The 25,970-nt window shown below is 42.9% G+C and overlaps 1 protein-coding gene across 1 annotated transcript in view; it reads left to right on the top strand.

Annotated features, from left to right (window-relative positions):
* The window catches only part of TTK (TTK protein kinase), a gene marked incomplete at its 5' end in the record, with an annotated part of 1,887,454 nt that overhangs the window by 1,693,997 nt on the left and 167,487 nt on the right, over positions 1 to 25,970 (top strand). Inside the window, 1 exon segment of the mRNA XM_044074056.1 lies at positions 23,860 to 23,954. Within this exon segment, the coding sequence (XP_043929991.1) occupies positions 23,860 to 23,954 (95 nt within the window).

The following is a 25,970-nucleotide window of genomic DNA, read 5'->3' on the forward strand; positions in this document are numbered from 1 at the left end:
CTGTTGGCTCCGGGGGTGGTTCCGGTCTCTTCGGAGCCGGTGCTACCTTTGGTGTCTGATAGGGGAGCCTTCGAGGTGATGAGGAGTGTGCTGGACCCAGTGTCCACTCCAAGGTTAAGTTCTGCGGCTCCTCCCTCCATAGTGCCTGTTACGGTCTCTGGCCATTCTCTTGCACCTGTCAGCAGAGATCCACAGCGTGGGGTACCCACTTTGGGTGTCTCCTCCTCTTCCGAGGGCTCCCCTGAAGTTTCAGGGGAACCCCCTAGGAAAAGAAAGTGCAAGAGGAAGCACATGGACTCCCCCGAGTCTGTCACGTCGGACACTGACTTGAATGAGTCTGAAGGTTCCCCCAGATCCCCCTCTGAGGATGTCCCCTTTTCAGACATCCTGGAAATCCTAAGACAGAGGGGAAATTGGTCTACTGTTAAACCTTCCGAGGACGAGTCTGTTTACCTTGACGCTTTTGGATCTTGCCCTTCCACCTCCTGGGTGTCTCCCCCTTTCGACCCACTAATGGAGGTAGTGGCTAGAAAGGCGTGGGCAGCTCCTAATTCAATGGAACCTACCCCTAGGAGGCCTTCTAAATTTATTTCTTCACCAGATGATAAATCCTTTCTCACCAAAGGCGTTTCAGTTGATGCTATGGTGGTAGCAGCAGCCAGTAAGAAGGAATTGGCTGATCCTTCTGTATCTGTTCATCCTCCTAACAAGGAGTCTAGGACCATGGACAGGTATGGCAAGCGGACCTTTGCTTCAGCGACCTTTTCTATGCGATCGCTGAACTATTTGTCATTTCACCCGCCTTCAGAGAGACTTGCTCAAAGAGCTGGGTGAAACGGTACAGGATCCTTCTGCTGCGGGGTTTAAGGACAAAATAAACTCTCAGCTGGCTACCCTGAACTCCATTGTTAACTCCTCCATGCGGCTAATTTCTTATGCAGCCGATGGAGCGAGTAGGGCCGCTGGTACAGGCGTTGCGTTAAGACGTCACGCTTGGATGCGGCTCTGTAACTTTGCCGATCCCTTCAAGGCGTCCTTCACTAACACCCCCTTTGATGGTTCGGAATTGTTAGGGCCTCAGGTGAAGAATACCCTCACCAGATGCGAGCAAGATGGTAAAACTCTCTCTGCCGTGGGAGTCCGTTTTTCCACGCCTTCTAGACCTTATCCTAAGGGACAGAAGGGGGGAAAGATGTGGTTCCGCAAACCACAGGGAGTCGCACCTGCCGCACATGGTGATTTTCCCCCTAGAGGCAGAGGGGGAAATAACAACAGATGCCGCCCCAGGGGCAGAGGGGGTCCTCAGAACCAGGGTTCTAGGGAATCTTTTCCTGATCAACCCTTTCAGCATCCCTGAGAAGCTGCCCGACTGTCCGCCTTCGGAGGCAGTCGGGGGAAGATTATCTCTGTACCCGGGAGCCTGGCAATCCCTCTCCCAAGACACATGGGTACAGAAGATCATATCCGAGGGTTACAAAATTCCATTTACCACCCCCTTGGTACAACCGCCAAAACCCCTACCAAATGTACCACCCGCACAAAGGGGTCAGGCTCAGCTAGAAATAGAAAAGCTATTAGCAAAAAGAGTCATCCAGGCAGTCCCAGCAGATCAGCTAGGGTCCGGAATTTACTCCAGGTTCTTTTTGGTACCAAAAAAGACAGGAGACTGGAGACCTATTTTGGATCTCAGCAGGTTAAACAAATCTGTGCTAAAGACAAAATTTCAGATGGTAACACTGCAGTCCATTCTACCCTTTTTGGACAGAGACAACTGGATGTGCTCATTAGACCTCCAGGACGCGTACTACCACATAAATATACACAGACGCTCCAGGAGGTTTCTCCGCTTCCGGCTGTGAGTCGGTCATTTTCAATTCAGAGCCCTGCCCTTTGGTCTCACCACAGCCTCCCGGGTGTTCACCAAATGTTTGGCAGTGGTCACGGCTCACCTGAGACGGAAAGGATTCCAGGTGTTTCCATACTTAGACGACTGGCTCATTTCCGCTACCACCAAACATGATCTCATAATGGCCAGGGATTACACCATTCAGCTTTGCAACAGTCTGGGTATTTCTATAAATTTTGCAAAGTCCTCCTTGTTGCCTTGTCAGTGTATAAACTTTATAGGCGCCGTATTAAATACCACAGAAATGTCTGCAACACTACCACCCCAGAGAGTGGCAGACATAAGGCGGAATGTTTAGACCCTGTTTCAGCCCAACAAAGTCCAGGTCAACCGAGTATTGAAAGTGTTGGGCCTCATGGCGGCGGCGATTCTTCTACTTCCATTAGCCCGCTTCCACATGAGGCTCCTTCAGTGGATGCTCTTTTCTCAGTGGTCTTTTCAACAGCTACCAATGACCCAAAACATTTGGATAACCTCATCTTGCAAGAAACATCTCTCCTGGTGGATGGTTTCCCCCCAGCTTTTTCAGGGCAGACCCTTTGTTCTCCCCCTTCCAGTTGCCACTGTCACAACGGATGCCTCGCTGATCGGGTGGGGGGGCATTATCAGGGTAGGACGGTCCAGGGCACTTGGCAACAGTCAGAATGCCACCTGCACATAAATGTCCTGGAGATGAGGGTGGTGCTTTTGACGTTGCAAGCCCTTCAGAGCTCTCTTCCCAAGGGGACTATAGCAATTCAGACGGACAATATGTCTGTGGTGTGGTACATAAACAAGCAGGGCGGAACAAAGTCCTATCCCCTCTGTCAAGAAGCACTCAGACTTTGGCAATGGGCGATTTCATCTCAACGGTTTCTGATAGCAATGCACATCCCCGGGAAGTCCAACGTCATAGCAGACAGATTGAGCAGAACTATCCTCATGCCTCACGAGTGGTCTCTAAATCAAGCGGTAGCAGACAGAATCTTTCGGAAGTGGGGCCAGACTTGCTGCGACCTTTTTGCAACTCCCCAAAACAGCAAGTGCCTCGACTTCTTCACACTTTTTCCTCTGCCAGGCCAACCCCTCAGAGACGCTCTTGTTCACGTTTGGCCCCAGGGTCTTCTCTATGCTTTTCCTCTTTTTCCATTGATCCCGCAATTAATTCAGAAAGCAATCGCATTGAGATCCAAAATGATCCTCATTGCCCCTTTTTGGCCTCGACAAGTTTGGTTCCCGTTCCTGCACAAATACCTACTGGAACAGCCTTGGCATCTGGAACCCCTTCCGGATCTATTGACCCACCTCACGGGCAAGCTGCATCAGTCTCTACATTCCATCAACCTCACAGCTTGGTTGCTCCACTTCCAGCCATAGCCAGGCTTCCCCTCATCTCTCCTCCTGTTCGTGATATCATTCTGGACTCCCATAAGTCCAATACTAGGAAGACTTATGCTAGTAAATGGAAGCGTTTTTCATTCTGGGCGCAAAATAGGTCCTTAGATCCTCTTCATGCACCCATTCATGAGGTTCTGGACTTTCTGGCGGAGCTTTTTCATTCTGGATCATCATCGGCCACTATCAAATTAGTGGCCATTGCTAACTTTCATGTTGGACTCTCAGAAGCAAATATTATGTCCCACAAGCTATGTAAAGCCTTTCTCAAGGGCATCTTTTTGCTCAGACCTCCAGTAAAAGATCCGCCTCCACAATGGGACTTGAATTTAGTTCTAACCTCACTAATTCTGCCCCCTTTTGAACCAGCAGCTTCTTGTTCCCTCAAACTACTTTCCTGGAAAACGCTGTTTTTAGTAGCTATAACATCTGCCAGAAGGGTCTTGGAACTCCAAGCCTTGTCTGTCCGTCCTCCTTATTAGGGTTTTCATAAAGACAGGGTAACTCTCAGAACAAACCCTTCCTTCCTACCAAAAGTGTTATCGGAAGCAAATCTAAACCATTCCATTGACTTACCTGTCTTTTTCCCAGACTATACCAACAGGGCTGAACAAAAATTACATTCATTAGATGTTCATCGCCAATTACGGTATTACCTAGACAGGACAAAACAATTCTGAAAATCAGATCAGCTCGTTCTCTCATATGCGGCAGGTAAGAAAGGGCTTCCGGTTTCGAAAGTTACCCTTTCCAGATGGCTGACATCTATTATTACCTTGGTCTATGAGTTGAGGCACAGGCAACTGCCCTCTAGGCCTAAGGCTCATTCAACCAGGGCTCTATCTACTTCAACGGCATTTCAAGCAAGGTTACCACTAGATGCCATTTGTGCAGCAGCTACATGAGCTTCCAAACATACTTTTATTGCTCATTACAAGCTTGACTTAGCCTCCAGAAATAGAGCTGATTTTGGTTCCACTGTACTCAGGAGTCTGTTCCATTGAGCCACCCAGGACTAAGATGCTAGGGACGCTGTCCCTTCCAGCAAGAATGAAGGCGAGAATGACAACTTAACATTAAGAAGTTATGTCTTGCCATAACGTTCCATGTTAGTTGTCTTCTTCTCGCCTTCTTTCTTGCATCCCTCCCTCCTGCCCTCTAACCTGGACAGACTCGAGATTGAGTCCTTCCTTTTTGGGGATACAATATGTTGCGTCTTTTCCTGGTATCCTTAGTGCTACTATCTGGTAATCTTCTATAAAGAGGGTTATAATTTTTGATTACAAGATTGTGTTTATACTATGTCTTAGCTTCCAAACGAGATCTGGGGAGTTAGCGCATGGTATTGTGGGATATAGGGCTGCCTCGAGCCGGTAAAAATAGCTCTCGGGCTATAGTATAGGCGAGTCGGAGCCGAGGTTCAGCTCCGATCCCATTCAGCAAGAAAGAAGGCAAGAAGACAACTAACATGGAACGTTATGGTAAGACATAACTTCTTCTTATTGTCCATTTGAATGTTATTAAAAACTGCTGTGTGAGCTTGTTCATATATAATTACAAGGGCCATATTTTCAGTGTGTTTGTGCATAATTTGTTGGCATGGCAGACCTCTTTCGAAAACCAGGACCACTTGTGTTTGATACTAATATTGCAGGGAATTGGAGAGTGTTTGAGTATATTTTCATACAGGCTGCATTTTCTTATAAAGATGACCATACAAAGGCATTTACTCTGCTTAATTTAGTTGGGTCAGAAGCCATTGAAAGGGAGCATTCATTTGTGTATGCACCAGCAGTATTTGCAGGAGATGGGGAAAACCATCATATTGTTCCGGCTGAGTCAAGGGAAGATCCCAAGTGCTTAAAATGTAAATTTAGAGAAATGTGTAACCCCCAAATGAACATTACAATGGAAAGGCTCTTATTTTACACAGATCATCAAAAGCCTGGTGAAACTTTTGCAGCATATGTAACTGATTTGAGAAACAGAGCTAAAATGTGCAGCTTTGGTGATTTAAGGGATGAGTTGATAAAGACAGACGTGTGCGGTATTAAAGATGATGCTGTGAGAAGGATTTTGCTTTGTGACAGTGATTTAACTTTGAATAAGGCTATAGAGATTCGTCAGATATATGAGCTCAAAGAAAAGCACACAAATATGCTTACAAATGAGAAATACATGCTTCCAGTAACTTCTAAAGCCCATGTTGATAGTGTGCAGCACATGGTTGAAAGAAACAGGCCCAAGCACATGGTAGCAATTGTAACCCCTGCAACACTTACTAGTAAAGCCCAGAGCTTTCCAGCAAATTCCAGAGTTTGCACAGTCTCAGTGAAGCACAACAGTGAGTCAGCAAACTCAAAGAATGGGACCCCACCCAGTTTCATTGCCAACTGTTGTAATTGTGGTGATAATCATGAATCTAAAAGAGGAAAGTGATTTAGCTTTTGGTCATCAGTGCCACAAGTGCAATAAGTGGAATCATTTCAAAAGGTTTTGTAAATCAGAAGCCATGAATTCTTTTATTAAAAGGGAACATTTCAAGAAATGAGTTGATCGATTAGAAAGCAGTGACCCTACTTTCTATGTTAATGGTGTGTCAGTGCTTAGTGGAATAGTCAGTGCAGTAGATTTATGGGCAAAGAATTAAGTATTTTGTACTGTAAGGATAAATGGAAACCCGCAGAGGTCAGAGTTGATACATGTTCAAAGTACAGTGTTATGTCTGCTGAAACATTTCTAGAGTATGAGCTGGTGAGAAGCTTGATTTGGCAAAGTGTGAGAAGCTTGTTACTTATGGTGGTGAAGAAATTCAGACTGAACGCTCAGTAATGCTTTCATGTTACTCTGTTGGGAGAAGCTACGACTTGTTAATTTATGTGGTCTAGAGACACGTCCAATCATTATTAGGGCTCAGAGACGGTTTGAAAATGGGACTGCTTTCATTCAATAAAGCAGTCCACCATGTCTGCTTAAAAGACTACTATTCTAATTTTGCCCAGTATATTTTCTGTACCTATGCTGATCTCTTCGAAGACAAACTAGGCAAGCTTCCAGTTGTGTACTCCATGAAGTTAGATCCAGATGTCAGCCCACCCCGGAAAGTTCCAGTAGCCATGCAGAATAGAGTTAAAGCCGAGCTAGATAAAATGGTGCAACAAGGTGTGATTTGAGCAGTAGACAAACCAACTAAATAGGTATCCTCCATGGTGGTAGCTCATAAGAAAAGCTCAGATGATATCAGAATATGTATTGATTCATGAGATTTGAAGAAGGCACTGAAAAGACCTCCTCATCCATTGCGTACAGTCAAGGAAGTCGCTACTCTTATGCCAAATGCCACTGTTGTCGCCGTCTTAGATGCAGAGTTTATTTTGGCAAATTTTACTTGACCAAAAATCCTGTTTGCTAACCACTTTCAATACTCTATTTTGGAAGGTACAGATTTCTGAGAATGCCATTTGGGATAAATTCTGCAAGTGAAGTCTTTCATTGTGCAATGGAGCTATTTTTTTCTTGATGTCGCTGTGCTATTATAGTAGATGCTATACTAGTAGGAGGCAGTGGTGAAAGCTGAGCATGACAGAAATCTCAGAACAGTTCTGGAAAGAGCTTGTGAAGTGACTCTTAAGCTGAGTCCTCAGAAGTGCAAATTCAGGCTACAAGAAGCCACTTATGTTGGTCATTCATTTACCAATTCAGACTTACAACTAGACCCTTCCAAACAAACTGTATTCACGAGATGCCAGCTCCAGACGATGTTCAAGCCCAACAAAATTTTCTGGATATGGTTAACTACCTAGGCAAGTTAATTCCAGACTTGAGCCCAACTTTCAGTACCACTCAGAGAGCAGAAACGTAAAGATTTATCCTGGTCATAGAGCAACACTAGAGAGCATTTGATGTCCTGAAACAGAAAATTGCCAGCCCACCAACTCTCAGATACTATGATGTTCACAAGCTAGTTACTCTTTCATGTGATGCTTCGAAGTTTGGTCTAGGTGTAGTCATTATTCAAGAGGGTCAACACCTGTTGCCTATGCATCCAAAACTCTAACCCACACTGAAATGCAGTATGCTCAGAGAAAGAACCCTTGGCAATTGTGTTTGCATGTTCGAAGTTCCATAATTATGTTTATGTAGACCTATCCAGTTCGCAACAGACCATCAACCTCTAGTCACTATTTTGAGAAATGTTCCAAAAAAGCCACCAACTCGTTGGAATACAATCAACAAAACAACACTTTAATAAAAAATAGTAAAAATATACAAAACATGTGAGCGCTTTCACAGAGTCCTCTCTGCTTCCTCAGACATACTACAGTAACTGCTGCTCTTGTTTAAATAATGATACATCTGTCTCAAATCCAATCAGTTGACAGTATTTTGAATTAAAAATTAAAAAGACATACACTATATAAACAATCAAATCATAAAAATAGTGGACTAAAAATGTATGTAAAAAACTGTAAAAGCTTGCTCTATAAAGTTAGTGTTAAAACTGTAGAATATATGTATAGATGTTAAAAGATGTGACTGAATATAATCAATGTTTCAAAGCCCTGTTCCTGAGAAAAGGTTTCAGTGAAACCTTACTATTTAGTCCAGGTGGTCTGCCAGCCTGAAATCTAATTATCAATTCTTGTTCTGAGACTTCAGTTTTACTGTTCATGTTCTCACCTCTTTTATTTTCTTGTATAATGTGTAACTCCAGAAATTTGAAGGTGTGTGGCTCCCTCCTTTATAACATGCATCGCTAGAGCACTTGTCTCTCTTTTATTTTTAATGTCCCTTACATGTTCTAGGACTCTATCTTTAAGCAATCGATTAGTTTTGCCTACATAGTAGGCTGGGCATTTTGTACAGAGACCAAAATATACAACATTTTTACTATGACAGTCTGTATAAAAGCGTGCGTCAATGCAGACCTTTCTAGTCGGGTGTGTATACTGCCCCCCTCCAAATATGAAGGGGCAGATTGTACACCTACACGGAAAGGTACCTAGCCTATCAGACCTTGCATAGTGGTCTCCATCTAACTTCTCGTAGCACAACTGTCTTTTTAATGACATGTTGTTTTTAAAGGTAAAAGATGGCATAGCCCCTATAACACCTTCTAGTTCATCCACATTTAACAATATGCCCCAATTATTTTTAATTACATCACAGACTGTACTGATATTACTTACAAATGTTAATGGAATATGTAATACATCATTCTCTAGTTTCCTGGTTACTGTGGTACTGGTGGCATAGTTACTTTGGTTATCCTGGCTGATTTTCGTCCTGTCATAATAGGGCTTGTACCTCGCTCTTCTCTCATTCCAAGCCACTTTAATTTGTTTGTCTATATTTCTGGCTTTATATCCCCTTTCATTAAATTCATGTTTTAACAGGGTAAGTGCCTGAGACGAGCTATCATCATCATTATATAGCCTCATGCATCTAACTATCTGTCCTTTGATCACATTGGGGTTTTAGTGTAGTTAGGATGCATACTACTACTATGTAGGACATTGTTCTTTCTAATGGGTTTCCTATACATGGAGGTATGAACATAACTAAGTGCGTCTCTTGTAACCTTTACATCTAAACACTCTATTTCTCTATTTAAGTATTTGTATGTGAAATTCAAAAAGGGAGTAATGGTTTTAATGAAATTTAAAAATTGTTGCAAATTATCTTCGTTATCATGCCACAACAGAAAAATATCATCCACAAAAACGCTTGTACCATACAATAGACTTAGCAAACACCGGTTCCTGTCAAAATATTCTCAGTTTCCCATTGTACAAGTGCTAGATTGGCATAGCTATTGGCACAGGCAGTGCTCATAGCCACACCAACCTTCTGTTTATAAAACTTGTCACCAAATACAAAGGTACTATTTTCTAAGATGATCTCAAGTAGGGTACACATGAGTTGAATTTTGGTATTTTCTATCCCTTTTCTATTGAGTAGTTTCCTTACATTATCTATACCGCAAGAATGGGGAATAACTGTAAAAAGGGACTCTGTCGAGATTAACAAGCCAACATTGGTCATCTATACCCTCCAAATGTACACTTAGGTCTCTCAAAAAATCTTTAGTGTCCAATAAGGTAGTAGTACATTCCTTAAGTATAGGATGCAGGTTTTTCTCAACATATATCGACAGTGGTTCTGTCGCCCACCCCCGACTAGATACTATAGGTCGCATGGGTGGACTTTCCATGTTTTTATGGGCTTTTGGTAGGCCATACATAATTGGAGTCACTGGGTACTCTATACTGAAGTATTTAAAACGTGGTTCAGAAATCATGCCTGTTATTAACATATCAAACAAAAAAACTTGCAGTCTATCTGTAATGGCTTTAACATGAGTTGCAGAAATCTCACAATAGGTATCCGTGTTACTTACATGTACTAACATACTTGCAATATATTTATCTCTATCTAAAATAACAATTCCTCCACCTTTATCTGCTGGGCGTATTTCACGACTTTTAAAGCATTTTAAGTCATTTAACGCTTGCTGTTCACATTTAGATAAATTATAAAAGACATTAGTAGCTTCATTAATGAGCACATTCCTTAGTTGTTTTTCACACACATCAATGAATAAATCAATCCCAGAATTGCTGGGAGGAACAAAAGCACTGTTTTTTTTTTAAAACATTATATTCATTGGATCCACCTTGAAAAATTGTTTTTAAAGTCAGTGTCCTGCCAAATAGCTTCAGTTCTTTTAACACATTCAACAAGTCTGCTCTCTGGGCAGGAACAAAACTCAAACCTCTGTTCAATAAAGTTTTCTGTGCTTCAGTCAAAGAAATGGAGGAAATATTAAAAATCAAACCTGTTTGCTTTTCTTCAGGAACATGTTCTGGTCATCCACACTGTGGGGTCTCCGTGTCTTGCCATAATGAGGGCAATTGCACGACCTCCCTCGTATTGAGAAAGGTTTTTCTAACAAAAAAGTCCCATTTGTATTCTTGGAAGAGCATTCCTGAATGCTGGAATCACTAGCGTTCTTTATGTAGCTAACACAGGCCAGTGCTGTATTCTTTGGTTTAACAACTGGTATTTCATCACTTCTAGTTGTTGTTTTTGCTGTAACTTTAAAAGTGCTAGCACCAATACTAGTTACAGCATCTGAAGATGATTTTGTGGGCTGTAGGTCACTGAAAATGGAGTTTTCAGCATCCATATGCAGTATGCTTGTCACTGCTATTCCACTTTGCACACTGCTGGTGTAGTCACGCCGACTTCCTGGTTGTTGTCCAAGTGTTTCCTGTGTATTCCTCTCTCTATTCCAGGAGAACACATTACCCAGTTCAAAATAATGTAAATCTCAATGTATTTTTTTGGTTTTAGCGCTAGAGAGACGATGTTCTTCGTGTTTCACTGTTGCAGTCATTACAATTGGGTTATCCTGCTGGCAAGCTACCCTCAGTCGGCCTGAATTCCAAAGTCAAGGTCCGGCTTTGGTTGCTGTCGTTTCTTCCCTGACGTCAGTGCGCCAGGGGTATAAAAGATGCAGCTGACGCCATTTTCTTCAGTCTTTCTTGCTGCGCGTTGCCTGAAGCAAAAGCAGTTCGCAAGTGCCGGTCGGCTGACTCCTGAGATTTTCGTGTTCAAATTTCATATCCGAAGTCTTCACTAAAAGCAAAGTACCCCGTTGGGGAAACTTTAAGTTAATAATTGTATTTCTTGTGGGAAGCAAATACCTCATAAGGACTTTCATTCCTACTGTATTCCTTGCCTAGGCCCTGACCACGACGTTGCTAGTTGTCGGTTTTGTGCTAGATTTAACCAACGCACTATAAAGCGTCAGTACGATTTTGCATTTCACTACTTTTGCAGAAGATTTAACTATACAATGTAGTCGGATAGCCATCCAACTACCAGAATTCACAAGAAACGCAAAGAAAAGGACAGGCATCCGAGGTCCAAAACAGACTACGAGGCTTCTTCTAAGCCCTTCGCCGGTTCTCAGTGAGGCGCCTTCGCAGCCCCTGACGACCGCTACTTTAGACTCGCAGACCACAACTGACACCCACGTGGTGTCAACCAGGCCACTGGAAACTCAAGGTATTGGACCTTCGGAAACTATTCCCTCAGATGGGTCCGGAGCCGCTGAGCAGGCATCGGCTTCTGAAGGTGTTTTCAGACCTACTCAATTATATGTTAAAACAACTTCAGCTTCAAAGGCAAAGACTAAAGCACCTTTATAGACAAACAAACAAGTACAACAGCCTCATGGACAGGCCTCCATGCCTAAAAAATAGATGCTCAAAATAGCCAAAGACCTAATTACTTTGATCAGGGGTTTCCATGCCCCTCCTGATAAGAGGCCTAGGCAAGAGACAGAATGAATCTTCAGATCAGGTTTCCATTTCATCTGATTCCTCTTCTGATCAGGAATACTCTCTTCCTCCCTATGAGGATTCTGATGCTGAAGAATCTATCCCTTCAGCCTCTCCTCCTGAGGATTATTCTTTTGGGGAAACTTTACATACCATGAGGGAGCATTTCCACTGGGAGAGCCAAGATTATTCAGAATCTAAGAAAAGGCTCAGAGACTTCCTTTTACTCCCACAACACAGGCCCCTAGCTATTCCACCTGTGTTAGACATTATAGGTGATGTATTTTCAGAGTCCAGTCTGACCCCTGACTCCTTACCCTCCAGCTCCTGTTAAGCCGGACAGGTACTACAGGGTTCCTGACTCTCATAGATTCCTTTTCAAAAACCCTGCTGCTGACCCAAAAACCCTGTTGCTGACCCAGAAACTATCTCTCAGGGTCCCAAAGGAATCAAGGCTTCCACTGCAAAAAAACTCTACTCCCTCTGATAGGGATTCTAGGGCACTGGACAGATGGGGAAAAAATATTTACACTTCTGCTACCTTGGCTATAAGGGCTTTAAATTGTCAGTTTCATATGCTCAATATCAGCAATATATTATGTCACTGCTTAAACAGAAAATGTTGATTAATTCTGAATGTGCAGAAAACAAACAAAAGCAGGATTTATTGCACGCAGCTGAACAAGTTGGAAAGTATACTTTGCAATGTGGTTTTGATTCTCTGGAGGCCTCCTGCAGGACCGCAGTTACGGGTTCTGTCATTAGGAGGCATGCTTGGTTAAAGGAACAAAATCTACCGGATCATGTTGAAGCAAAATTATTAGATGCTCCATTACAGCATGATGCTTTGTTTGGTGCTAAAGCAGAAGAGGTGTTAAAGAAAATGGAGGACAAAGCTAAATCTATGCAAACAGTCAAGGATTTCTTACAGGTACAACCACCAAGATTTAGCAGACACTGGCCTACAAAGAATTGGTCCTTTCCAGTGTCAGACAGGCTACAAAGGGGCAGATACAGACGCCCTAGAGGCAGATCCCAGCCCCAAGGTCCATACAGGTCTAAACAATGGGGTGCTTCTACCTCCAAAACTGGAGAAGACAAATCACAGCCATACAGGAAACAGTCCCAATGACTTCCCCCTACTTGTGCCAAGCACTTTTCTTCTGGCAGCACCTTTAGGGGGAAAACTTGCACTTTTTTCTCAAAATTGGCACATATTAACCATAGTGTCACAAGGCTACAAGTTTCACTTCCATACCCTACCAAGGGCAAACGGTTGGCCAGACCTGCCAAAACATCAATAGGCAGAGGCACAAAAACAAGTCTCATCCCTCATGGACATGAGGGCCATTCAACAAGTACCAGAGCAAGAGCAGGGGCAAGGATTCTATTCAAGACCGTTCTTGGTACCCAGAAAGGACAAAGCCTGAAGACCAATACTGGACCTATCTATTCTAAACACACATCTGGATATTCCAAAATTCAAAATGTTGACTCTACAGCAGCTTCTGCCCATGTTGGGCAAGAAGGCTTGGCTTGTGACTTTAGATCTAAGAGAGGCATACCTGCATGTCCTAATCAGACAAACATGCAGAAGATACCTCGGATTCAAAGCTGGCTGAATGCACTACCAATTCTCTGCACTGCCCTTTGGCTTATCTACTACGCCCAGGCTCTTCACAAAGTGCCTGGAACCAGTAATTGCATACTGCAGACAAAGAGGAATACAAATTTATCCTTACTTGGACGACTGCCTCATTCAAGCAGAGAACAAGGACATTCTACTACAGCATCTGGCGTTTGTAAAGAGATTACTACCATGCCTAGGGTACACAGTCAACGAACAGAAATCAAAACTAGTACCCTCTCAAGAGATGATATTCCTGGGTGCAAGCTTAAATACAACTGCCCAGATGGCTTATCTCATGCCAGACAAACAAAGGCAACTGACTATTTCAAACTGTTGGCAACAAAGGCCCAGTTATCTGCAAGAAAAATTCTGCAGGCTTTGGGTTTCATGGCATCCTGCATTCTGCTAATTCCATATGCAAGACTGCATATGAGGAAACTTCAATGGTACCTAAAAGTGTTTGGACTCAACATTGCCACAGCCTGGAAACAATAGTTACTCTCATTCCCTGCCTGCAACAGGAGTTTCAATGGTGGGCGAAGGCCTGTCACTAGAACAAGGGACAGCCATTTACACTACCCCCAGCCACACAGACTTTAACAACGGATGCATCGGATTATGCCTGGGGAGCCCACATGGCAGGGAGATGTATTCAAGGCACATGGTCCGCAAACCAAATGCATCTACATATCAATCAAAAAGAGATGCTAGCTGTTCAAAATGCTGACAGCCTTCAAGGACCTACTTCATCTGGGACAACTACTGATAAAGACAGACAATACCACGGTCATGTGGTATATAAAAAAGCAGGGAGGCACTCATTCTTACCCCCTTTGCAGACTAGCCATGACTTTGTGGAACACAGCATTGACTTACCAAGTACATCTGCAGCACAATTCCTGCCAGGAAAGATAAATACCCTGACAGACGAACTAAGCAGAAACCTCATGGATCCCCACGAGTGGAAATTGGATCCACAAGTCTTCAGCATGGTAACAAGGAAATGGGGATGCCCGGACATAGATCTATTTGCCTCACCTCACAACTGCCAACTGAAGAGATTCTGCACAAGGACTTATCATAGACAAGCATGGAAAGTGGATGCCCTATCTTTCAGCTGGAAAAACTTAACAGTATATACCTTTCCTCCTCTGCCTCTCCTCCCCAAGGTACTCCTAAAGGTCAGACAGGAGAAGCCAAAAATGATACTGATTGCCCCAGACTGGCCACACCAGTACTGGTATCCAGTCCTAAGGAACTTGTCTCAATGCCCAGCCTGGACCTTACCTCAAGTGCCTTATCTACTGTCTCAGCAGAACAATCATATACTGCACAGCCAACTCAAGTCCTTAAATCTGGCAGCATGGCGGATAATGTAGTCATACAAAACACACCTCTTACTAAAAGCGGTGATGGATGTCATTTTGGAGGCCAGGAGGCCTAGTACTAGAAAATCCTATGCTGAAAAATGGAAGAGATTCTGTGCTTGGAACCAGGCACAAGGAATTGACACAACTGTACCAAATATTCCTCAGATTTTGCAATACTTGACTGAGATGCTGGACAAAGGCCTATCCTTTCATCTATAAAAATTCATGCCTCTGCCATTTTGGCTCATTACAATACAGAGCCACCAATCTTTTCTCATCCTTTATTAAGGCAGTACCTCAGAGGGGCCAAAAATGTAAGGCCTCCAAGGAGATCACCAATACCTGCATGGGACCTCAATTATGTCTTGGAAAAACTCACCCTGCCTCCATTTGAGCCAGCCGCTACAGCTGATATAAAGTTTTTATCTTGGAAAACAGCTCTGCTCCTAGCAATAACTTCTGCAAGATGAGTCTCAGAGCTTCAGGCACTCATGGCTGTGGAACCTTTTATCATTTTTTATCCAGACAGGGTTTCTCTGAGGACAAACCTGACACTTATGCCTAAGGTAGTGTCCAGTGTGGCCTTTAACCAAACTATTCATCTGCCTATCTTTTATCCAAACCCACAGAATAAGGGGGAGAGAATTCTGCATTATTTGGACATAATACACAGACAGCTACCCTTCTATTTGAACAGAACCAAAGCTTTCAGAAAGACAGAGCAATTACTAATAGCATATGCTGCAGGATCACAAGGAAAGGCTATCTCAAAGCAGACTATTTCAAAGTGGATAGGCCACTGCATTCGTTTCTGCTATTCACAACATGGCAAGCCAGTACCTAAGGGCATTAGGCCACATTCAACCAGAGCAGCAGCTACTTCAGCAGCCTTCCTCAGGGGAGTACCAACCAAAGACATTTTAGAGGCTGCTACTTGGAGTTCAGTGCACACCTTCACAAAGCACTATCACTTACCACTCTACTCTAAATCCAGGGCAGGCTTTGCCACTGCAGTTCTGCAGGGCCTAATAGCCGCTCCTAATGCTATTTAGCTCCAGCCTCCCAACCCTAGCTTTGGGATTCAATCCAATTGTAATGACTGCAACAGTGAAAGATGAAGAACATAGTACAGTTGTGTACACTTACCATAAATGTAGATGTTCGAGTGTGTTCACTGTTTCAGTCCTGGTTACCCCACCTGCCATCCCCCATTTCTTTGCTGTAACTTATCTGTACTTCTCTATTCTATACAACCTATGTGGTGTATTTGCTTGTAGTTAAAGGAAAAATATATACTTTGGTGCATGCATGTTTTATTGATATATTTTTAGCCTACCCTTTTGGGGGCACCCGACATCTGGGGCAAGAAAAACTGAAGAAAATGGTATTGGCTACATCTTTTATACCTCTGGCGCACTGACGTCAGGGAAGAGGTGACAGCAACCGACGCCGGACCTAGACTTTGGAATTCAGGCCGACTGAGGGTAGCCTGCCAGCAGGATAACCCAGTTGTAATGACTGCAACAGTGAATACACTCGAACATCTACATTTATGGTAAGTGTACACAACTGTACTTTTCTCATATTGGCTAATATGTTCATGCAGCTGATAAATCTTGTCAGCTATTATTTCACTAGAAAATGTATCAAAAATGTAATTGTGCAGTATATTAACTTTTTTTAAGCAGCTCATCTTCTTCTGGCTTGAAGTAATCTTTAAGAAGCTGCAAATACTTAGCACTGCATTCTAGGTTAAGACTTTGCCAACGTTTAAGGAGGTCAGGGTATGCATGTCCATAACTGGGCATTGTTAACACACTTAAGTCCACTGGGTGCAATTTTAAACTTTAGCGATGCTTCTAAGTGAAAACGTTGCAATTGAAGGCGCTTATATCTATATAGCTTATTCTCAAAATTTCTAAAGCTCTTCAAAAACTTCTCAGATTGATTATTATCATTGTTAGAGTAAATGTCAGTTTGTCGCAGTATACCTTCAGCCAGTAAAGGATTACCAGCAGGGTTTAGTATGGAGTTCAGTCTCTCATTCAGCTTCATCTGGCTATTACTTCGATCCTTCGGCCCCACATTCGTGGCTGCCTCTGCATAGGTTGTCACCTCAACTTCATTAGCCATGTCCAGATAGGGGTAAATACAAAACTATCAAACACAAATCCCCTGAATCTGGATAAAGTAACCAACGATAAAAGTATAATGTTCCAAAAAAGCCACCAACTCTTTGGAATACACACGACAAAACAACACTTTAATAAAAAATAGTAAAAATATATAAAACGTGAGCGCTTTCAGAGTCCTCTCTGCTTCCTCAGACATACTACAGTAACTGCTGCTCAGTAGAGCAATCAGTAGACAGTAACTTGAAATAAAAATTAAAAAAACATATACTATATAAACAATCAAATCATAAAAATAGTGGACTAAAAATGTATGTAAAAAACTGTAAAAGCTTGCTCTATAAAGTTAGTGTTAAAACTGTAGAATATATGTAGAGATGTTAAAAGATGTGACTGAACATAATCAATGTTTCAAAGACCTGTTCCTGAGAAAAGGTTTCAATGAAACCTTACTATTTAGTCCAGGTGGTCTGTCAGCCTGAAATCTAATTATCAATTCTTGTTCTGAGGCTTCGGTCTTATTGTTCATGTTCCCATCTCTTTTATTTTCTTGTATAATGTGTAACACTAGAAATTTGAAGGTGTGTGTGGCTCCCTCATGCATTGCTAACACTTGTCTCTTTTTTATTTTTAATGTCCCTTACATGTTCTAGGACTCTGTCTTTGAGCAACCGATTAGTTTTGCCTACATAGTAGGCTGGGCATTTTGTACAGAGATCAAAATATACAACATTCTTACTATGACCGTCTGTATAAAAGCGTGTATCAATGCTGAACTTTCTAGTCAGGTGTGCATACTGCTCCCCTCCAAATATAAAGGGGGGTAGGCTGTACACCTTCTACACAGAAAGGTACCTAGCCTATCAGACCTTGCATAGTGGTCTCCATCTAACAGCACAACTGTCTATCAATATCAGTACAGTTTGTGATATCATTAAAAATAATTGGGGCATATTGTTAAATGTGGATGATCTAGAAGGTGTTATAGGGGCTACGCCATCTTTTACCTTTAAAAACAACATGTCATTAAAAAGACAGTAGTGCTACAAGAGGTTAGATGGAGACCACTATGCAAGGTCTGATGGGCTAGGTACCTTTCCGTGTAGAAGGTGTACAGCGTGCCCCTCAGTAAGAAGCTGAGATCCCTCATAAAATCCTCCAAAGCTAGTTACGAAAACAAAATCGCCACCGATTTTAAAGACAACCACAAAGCATTCCATAGCTATGTCAAGAATCTCAATGGCAACACTCAGATCTGCTCTGAGTTACAGCACAATGGTACTAAATATACAGAAAACAATTATATTGCCAACATCCTGGCAGATAGGTTCACTGCTAACTTTACCCCCCCTCTCACCCCGTAAAGGGCCCATCTCTATACCGGAAGAATACAAAGATCCTGTAATCACAGCTGCACAGGTAAAAACCACACTCTCCAAAGCCAAGAACACAGCATCCATGGGACCTGACAACATCCCAGGCTGTGTTCTACATGAACTACAGAACGAACTGGCACCCCACCTAAGTACCATGTTCAGTCATAGCCTCACTTCAGGCTTTGTGCCCACTGAATGGCGCATGGCAGCTGTTATCCCACTCCACAAAGGGGGAATCTGCCACGGACCCTGGGAACTACCACCCCATTAGCCTGACAAGCCTGGTCTGCAAGGCTATGGAACCTATCATCATAGAACTTATAAACAATGACATTGGTAATCTCCAAATTCAGGACCTCACCCAGTTTGGGATTGTAAAAGGCATATTATGTCTCCATACCTGATAGACTTCTATGAAGCGGTCACCAAAGCTGTAGATGAGGGTAAGGTTGTTCACACAACCTGTCTATATCTTGCCAAGGCTTTCAACACCATCCTCCTTTCTAGAATTATAGATAAACTCACTAAACTAGATATAAATCCCTATGTCACAAGATGGGTTGCCAGTTCACTGACAGAACCCACACTGTGAAAGTAGCAGACGCCAAATCCGACTTCAGACCAGTGCCAAGTGGAGTACCACAGGGTTCAGTCCTGGGTCCTCTCCTGTTTGGTATCTACTTCTCAGAAGTACAGGCTAATACAGAAGGTCTTTGGCTAATGAAGTTTGCAGATGACAGCAAACTAGGAGCCATAATCAAAACTCCTAACAATGTGGACATCCTACAAAAGGGCCTCACTGAGACAGATGCCTGATGTCAAAGCCATGGCCTCAAGCTTCGTGCCAAAAAGTGCATTGTCATCCCTTTTGGTAAAAACTCTGTACCTATGAACTACTACATAGGAGGTAGTCTGCTTAACACCGAAGTGTGATAAGAGACCTCGGGAACACAGGTGGACAGTAGTCTCTCCTTTGATCACATCGCCACAGTAGTCAGGAAATCCTTATACATATATCCAAGTGTCTAAATACTGAGCTTGTGCGAGCCTGACTGCCATACTGTAGTAAGCTGTTGAGATGTATGTCTGTATAGTGTGTGTGTTAATCAGTTTGTTTATATTTTGTAATGCTGCTATCCATCCTGATGAGTTTTCATGCAATAAAGCATATAAACTAATTACCCCGCCTGCTCATCTGTAGTAGAGAGAGAGAAACAACACTGAACTGTTTGACCGAGGATCAGTGGGATGTGGATTGTATCTGTCTAGGTCAAATTCTGCGGCTTCCAGAAAGAATCTTCTGGTGGATTGGTCAGTTTTCAGTAGAAGTCTTGGGAAAGAGCCACCCTTTGCTGCTAAAAAAGGAATCTAGAGACTATCGTGACTTCAGAGGCAGGACAGCGGATATGCTTCTGCCACTTTGTGGCCCATTGGGACCAGTGGCCGTATACTGTTTTGGATATCGGCTATTTCAGGCAGAATATCTGATACATTTGACTTTTTTGGCTTCAAATGATCACCCTGTAGAGGATTATGGCTATGCATTCACAGAATCTGTGGTTGCTGTGTGGACATAAAAGGTGCCTTTTGGAACATCACCATTTGGAGTCCACGTTGGAGATTGTTCTACTTCTCTATGCAAGCATTATGTCCAGTGCAGAGTGTTTCTATTTTCAGTGTCCTAGAGCCCAAACTCTTCAACAATGTGCTGGCTGTGGTGGCAGAAGTCTGAAGATTTACGGAAGAATTTCCTTGTATTCCCATACCTAGATGATTAGTTCAATCTAGCCCTGTCTGAGATGTCTCTAGAGGGCAGCCTGCTTGTGGGTGCTTCTTGGATACAGTCCCTGAGAGTAACCACAAACTGAAGAATGCCGTTTGTTTTCTCCTTAGCCAGAACTCTTCTACTGGGACAGAGTAGGACACTCTTAATCATCAGTCATTCCTGCTGTTGGAAAGGGCAGAGAAAGCCGTCACGTTCTTTGCTGAATTGGGTAGGACAACAGTGTAGGGTCCAGAATCAGACTCTGCTGAACTATCAGGGCTTAATTACTGCCCTAGTCTTTATGGCACTGTTTGTACACCTGAAGATGCAGGTGTTGCAATTGTTTTGATAGGTGTCGTGGTTTTGAAGCAACCATCTGCTCATGGATGGACTTCTGGTGTGAGACCTTTGTCATTGTACCTTTTTGATGGGCCTTTCCTTTCTGCACTCAAAGCTATCATTGATGCTGATGATTGACATCTCACTTATGAGCTGGAGAGCTTACATCAGGTCTCAGATGGTGCATTGCCAAGTGTGTTCCAAGGCATGGTGGAGACTTTACATCACCAACTTGGAGCAGTAATGCTGAACCTAAAGGCCTCTGAAAGTCCACCCTTTATGAAGTCAGGCAAGCAGGCCACTATGTAGATCCTAAATATACAAGGTTGCCATATGTTTGCACTCACCTTCTATGAGGTGATGTTTCTTGTCTGACAACGGACCATAATTATGGGTATCACTGACTCAGTAGTTCATCCATCATTCCTTTTTTGGAGTTGAAAATCAGAGATCATGACTCATCATGGTTTTCACAAAATGGGATAATCAAGAGACCAATCCGTTAGCTGCTTGAGGAAAAAAAATGCCACATCATTTTTTAGGTTCAGCTAGATGAGAGAAAAAAAGCAGTAGTGGTATTTTCTTTCCCTAGGAATAAGATGTTCTTGTATGCATTCCCACCATTCTTCCTTATTCTGGTCTCGTAGTGAAGTTCAGGGAAGAAACAGGTAAATGCATTCATGACACTCTGGTGACCAAAGTGGATGTAGTTCCAAGCTGTCAGGTCACTAGCAAATAAATGCTCTGGTTTATGCCAAAGCTCTCCTCACTATTGGGCAACGGGTGGTTCCACTGCAAGATCTGGTTGCTAATGTACACTTATTGATCCCAACATATCTGCAGGCTGGGGTCACAGAAGTTACTGTGGCTGCAAGGAAGCCTTTCATTTTGCAGACCTGTGACTCTGTGTGGAAATGGCCATCAATTTGGGCAGGACTGCACTGCATACAGCCCTGGTTGGTCAGCATTGCAGATAGTTGACTTGCTTTCAACACCCAAGTTAGTTGGAACTTAATGAATGCATGGTCATGGTGTTTGTTAGCTTTTTGTGTGCATCATTACCTTGTGATGAGCAGGATTATGGCCAAGCACTGGCTGGTTAAATAGTTTCTTAAAGGAGTGCTGCATCTCCATTCTACTTTGAAGAAGCCCCTTCTCTGCATGAGACCTGGTCATCATGGTAGACAGGCTTCCCTGTCAGCAATTTAAGCCTGCTACATCAACAGTGTTAGTTTTTCAATGAAGAATGCTTTTCTGGTAGCCATAACCTTTGCCCTTAGGACCTCAAAGTTTCAGGCCATAGCTGGTCTTTTGGAGATATGCAATAGAAGAACTCATGAGAGAGTGAGAGGAAACCTCACAACATGGACATGCCAGCAGATCTGTGTTACCTAAGGTGGATCAATGGCTTAAGATAATGACCGTTGCACCAAGGATAGATGGCAGGTAGGAACTTTCCATGTAGGTTTCTAACTGCATTGTTTTTTTTTGTTTGTTTTTTGGCATTGTGCATCTAATCGTGTATTTGCAAATTTTTCACTTGAATCTTCATTGTTTCATAGGAATGGCTCTATCCTGTGCCTGCTGCTGGAATTTCTGTATTGCAGACATATCCCCAGTGTTCTTACTGCATTAATTATTGTTTCAACTGTAACTTGGTGCTTTAGGCTGTATTTGGGAAGTTAAGACCCCAAGACTTCGCTCTCTGGGCTCCTATGTGAACCTGTATTTCATTCCCATTGGTAAATGCTTTGGATTTAGCACAAGTAGAGACCCCTCTCTCCTTTTTGATTGTAATTTGTTAATAAATCAGATTATCTATGAAAGAATCCCCTTTGAGTATGCAATACCCTTTTTATGTTCTGCCTGTGGATAAGTGATCTCATCCATCAGCTTCTGCTGTTGAAGTTCCCTATAAGACAGACAAGTAAGTCCTTCCACAATATACTTTTATATTTATATAAATTTGTTAACCAGGGTAGAACTTTGGTTTCATTGGTCCATTTACACATTCAGCCTGGGAGCTTAAGAGATAAGAAAGTACAAATTTGTATAGCAGCTTAATATAAAAAAAACACAACCAATGTACATACAATAAAAGAAATATGAGCATGGCATATGACTTATAGAATACATTGTAACTACAAATAATAAGTAGTAAATAATATGGAGATTAGCTAGAACTGAAATCATGCGAAGAAGGGGAGTATAACAGTGGAGAGGAAAGGAGGTAGAGAAGATCCATACCTGTAGGAAGGATAACTGTGCAAGAGAGATTAGTTCAGTAGAAAGGAAGAGAGAAACCACCACCAAGATGGAGTAAGTTGCGCCGTTTACAAAATATTTACCTCTTGTCTGGAGGGTTAGATTATGATGGTTAATGTGTCACACTGAGATTTGCAGGCATCAGATTTTCATTGTTACTTGGTTTGCTTAAAGGTACTCAATGGTGACATAAAGCAAACTGATGGACCCTATGGATGTGTGCCTTTGGTAGCCAGTACACTGCATCACAGTGTGTAGCCCCGTATGTGATGCGGGGGAGGTCAAATACTGATTGATAGGGAAGATTCAACACAGACCCGTCAGGGGAACTCTATCATAGATCAGCTAATATGGTAAGATTATATCTGTTTTTAATTTTATATCCGTATTGTTTTCTGTTCTCAAGGTCATTCCTGGAGATGAGATTGATGTGCATCCTTACGTGCACTGTCACACACACTCAAAAGCATGGCAATTACAGATCAGGAGCTAATAATTTGCTAAGATCCCTCAATAAAAACAACACATCGGTGGTAAATATGATAGCAGACTTATTGCAAAAGGACTTGTTGAAGATCAGTTGATGCGGGTACTGCTGTATTTAGTTTTTCCACTTCAAATTTCACTTATTTTTCAGCCAAAGTATGTAGACCAGTGCTTCTACCTAAAAACCCATCTCATGGTACAAATTTGATTCAATCCTTAAGCCTGCTTGAATAGCATCTTTTCCATTGCTGATAAAACTTCTTTCCACATCGATTATGTAACTTTTCACTGATTTCAAAACAAAATTGTGCATTACTGTGCACGTCAGTTCTTCTGTCAGCACTCTCTAGATGAAATAAGCAAAAGATTTAGCTCAACTCCATGACATGGAGGGGTGGAACCCTGACTACAACCAAGTTGAGTTCATCAAACGTCTTGGTAGCTGGAGACGCCTGGAGGGGGTAGGGGGGTGGGAAGAAGTTGCTTGATGCCATATTACCCACTCTGGGATGGGGGTTCTGCTCAGTCAGGTACTTCCACAGTAATGGGGATGGTGCTGAAATTGTGATTGTGAGGAATCGTGCTAGCCATTAGCATTTCAAGATGGATAGAGCCATTTGATATTACATGCTGTGGCATGTGTGACAAGCAGTAGCATTGACCAATTAGGGCATCCCTGGCATGCAGTGTTGAATGTAAAGAGTTATATTTCTAGAAATAGTTTCATAAATGTTGTAAATCACATATTGCCAGAAAGATATTAATTGCATTAACTGCATGATTTTGAATTATCATATTTTGCTTATTGTCAACAAAAATATTGTGCTTGCATTTCTGCATAAGTAATGTACCTCTTATTTTTCTTCAGAGCAACCAGATGAAAGAGTAACAGAAGAGATGAAGCGTATTCTTGGTCAGCTTATTGGTCTCAACTCCCCAAATTCGATTTCTAGAGCAGCAAAGGTAAATAAATAATTGTCTATAACCACTGCCTTTAGCAGTGCAGTTTAGCATGCCTTAATGTGAAAATCTGCAGCAGCCTTTAATTTTGTCAAAGCATTATATAAGTATATTACAGTGCATAAATATCTACATACTAAGACTTGGAAGGTGCACTTCTACTTATATCTGCATTTAAATGGAACATACGTTATGCAGATATCGCATTTTCATATAGTACTTGACTGGAAGATGCATAAACCAATACATAACCACTTTCATGTTAAGTTGTCAATCCGAGAACTCCTTTTACCAGCATCCCATGATGCAAGGCAGGAAGTACCCAGATCTCGTTTGCCGCTTCGCTTGGGAGGTCTTCTCTTTACCAGCTCCTGGTAAGTAATTCACTTTGTGATATTTTCAAGCCCCTTTTAGTTTAAAACTAATTTTTTGATAGTTTAATTTTAATTCTAACCTTTTTCTGACAGAAATCCCTGTCTCTTAAATTTTTAGTTAGTCAATTTTTCCCTATCCCATCCCCCCCCTGTTAGGGTGTGTGTGTGTTGGTGTTTTTTATAAAATACCTCTTGGTGTTTGTTTAATTTAATTTTGACTGGTGTGTCTCTGTGTGTTGTGTTAGGCACCATGTCTAAGGAGAGGGTTTCAGGTTTTAAGAAGTGTGACTCGTGCTGTCAGAAGATGTCTCTGACAGACGGTCACACTTCTTGCCTGTACTGTTTGGGCCCTCTTCACCTGCAGGACTCCTGTGCTATTTGCCACTCCTTCAGCCAGAGAGTCGTTGATCCTCAGGGTCAAGTGTCGGCTCCGTTAGGCTCCGACACCCATGCCCGATACATTCGTCTGGGCTCGAAAAAATCGGTGCCGACAGGATCTGTAAATGTCGGCTCCGATGGCCCATTCCAGGAAGCCGATCTTCAAGGTCATCCAGGTTGTCAGATCATGACCTGATTACTCAAGTCACAGGTACTGGCCCAAATGCTACACAGTCCGTCTCAGCAGGCGACTGTTGGTCCACGACTCTACCCCAGAGTTTGGAGTTGGAGTCTCTGGAGGACAGATACCTCCTTCTGTTCCTTCAGCCCCTACTCTTATCTCCTCTTCCTTGAGGGATGGGTGGTCGGGCTTCCATGGTCTCCTCCGAGGGGTGAGTGGCATCGGACCCTTGTCAGCTCGGCTCCGACATCTGCCTCGTATCAGTCAGCAGTCTCTTCCTCGTCTCTCCTATTGTACCACCTGTTGACTCTCTGCCACTTCTTGCTACAGTACCTCCTGTACTACTGGACATCTCTCTCCACTTCTCTTGCTACAGGACCCAGAGATCCTCCGCCTCAGGTTTCCCCAATTTCCCCTCTTTCCGAGGATCCTCTGATGTTCTCGGGAGATCCTCCTAGAAGAGGAGTCTGTCACTGGATACTGACTTTGATGAGTCAGAGGATCCCTAGATCCCCTCTGAGGATGTCTCCTTCTCAGACATCCTAGAACTTCTGAAACAGAGGGAAACTCTGAGGATGAGTCAGTATACCTACAGCTCCTGACTCTGTAGAGCCAGTCCCTAGGAGGCCTTAGTGACAAACATTCTAGGACCATGGATAGGGAATGCGGCAGCGGGATTTTTCCTCAGCGACCCTTGCTATCGTTAAGCTGAATTATCTTTGTCACTTCACCAGACTCCAGAGAGATATCTGAAGGAGCTGGGAGAAGTAGTTCAGGATCCTACAGCTGCAGGGGCCCAAAGCTAGGAACCCTCAATTCCATTGCTAACTCCTCCATATGGATGGAGCGAGGTAGAACATGAGCGGGCTATGCCATGGATGGGATTAAGTAGAGAGCCGCAGGCACAGGTGGTGATTTTCGCGGATCTTCTCCCTTTGATGGGTCAGCTTTGTTTGGCCCTCAAGTGAAGGAGACCTTGACCAGGTGTGAGCAGGGCGGCAAGACTCTTTCTGCTGTTGAGAGTCGTTTTCCACCCCTCTAGGGCCTTATCCCAAAGGACAGAAGGGTGGCGTGGTCAGTTTACCC

The sequence above is a fragment of the Protopterus annectens genome, chromosome 1.part1 (genome assembly GCF_019279795.1).
Source record: "Protopterus annectens isolate FY-2018-M chromosome 1.part1, PAN1.0, whole genome shotgun sequence".
Lineage (NCBI taxonomy): Eukaryota > Metazoa > Chordata > Ceratodontiformes > Protopteridae > Protopterus > Protopterus annectens.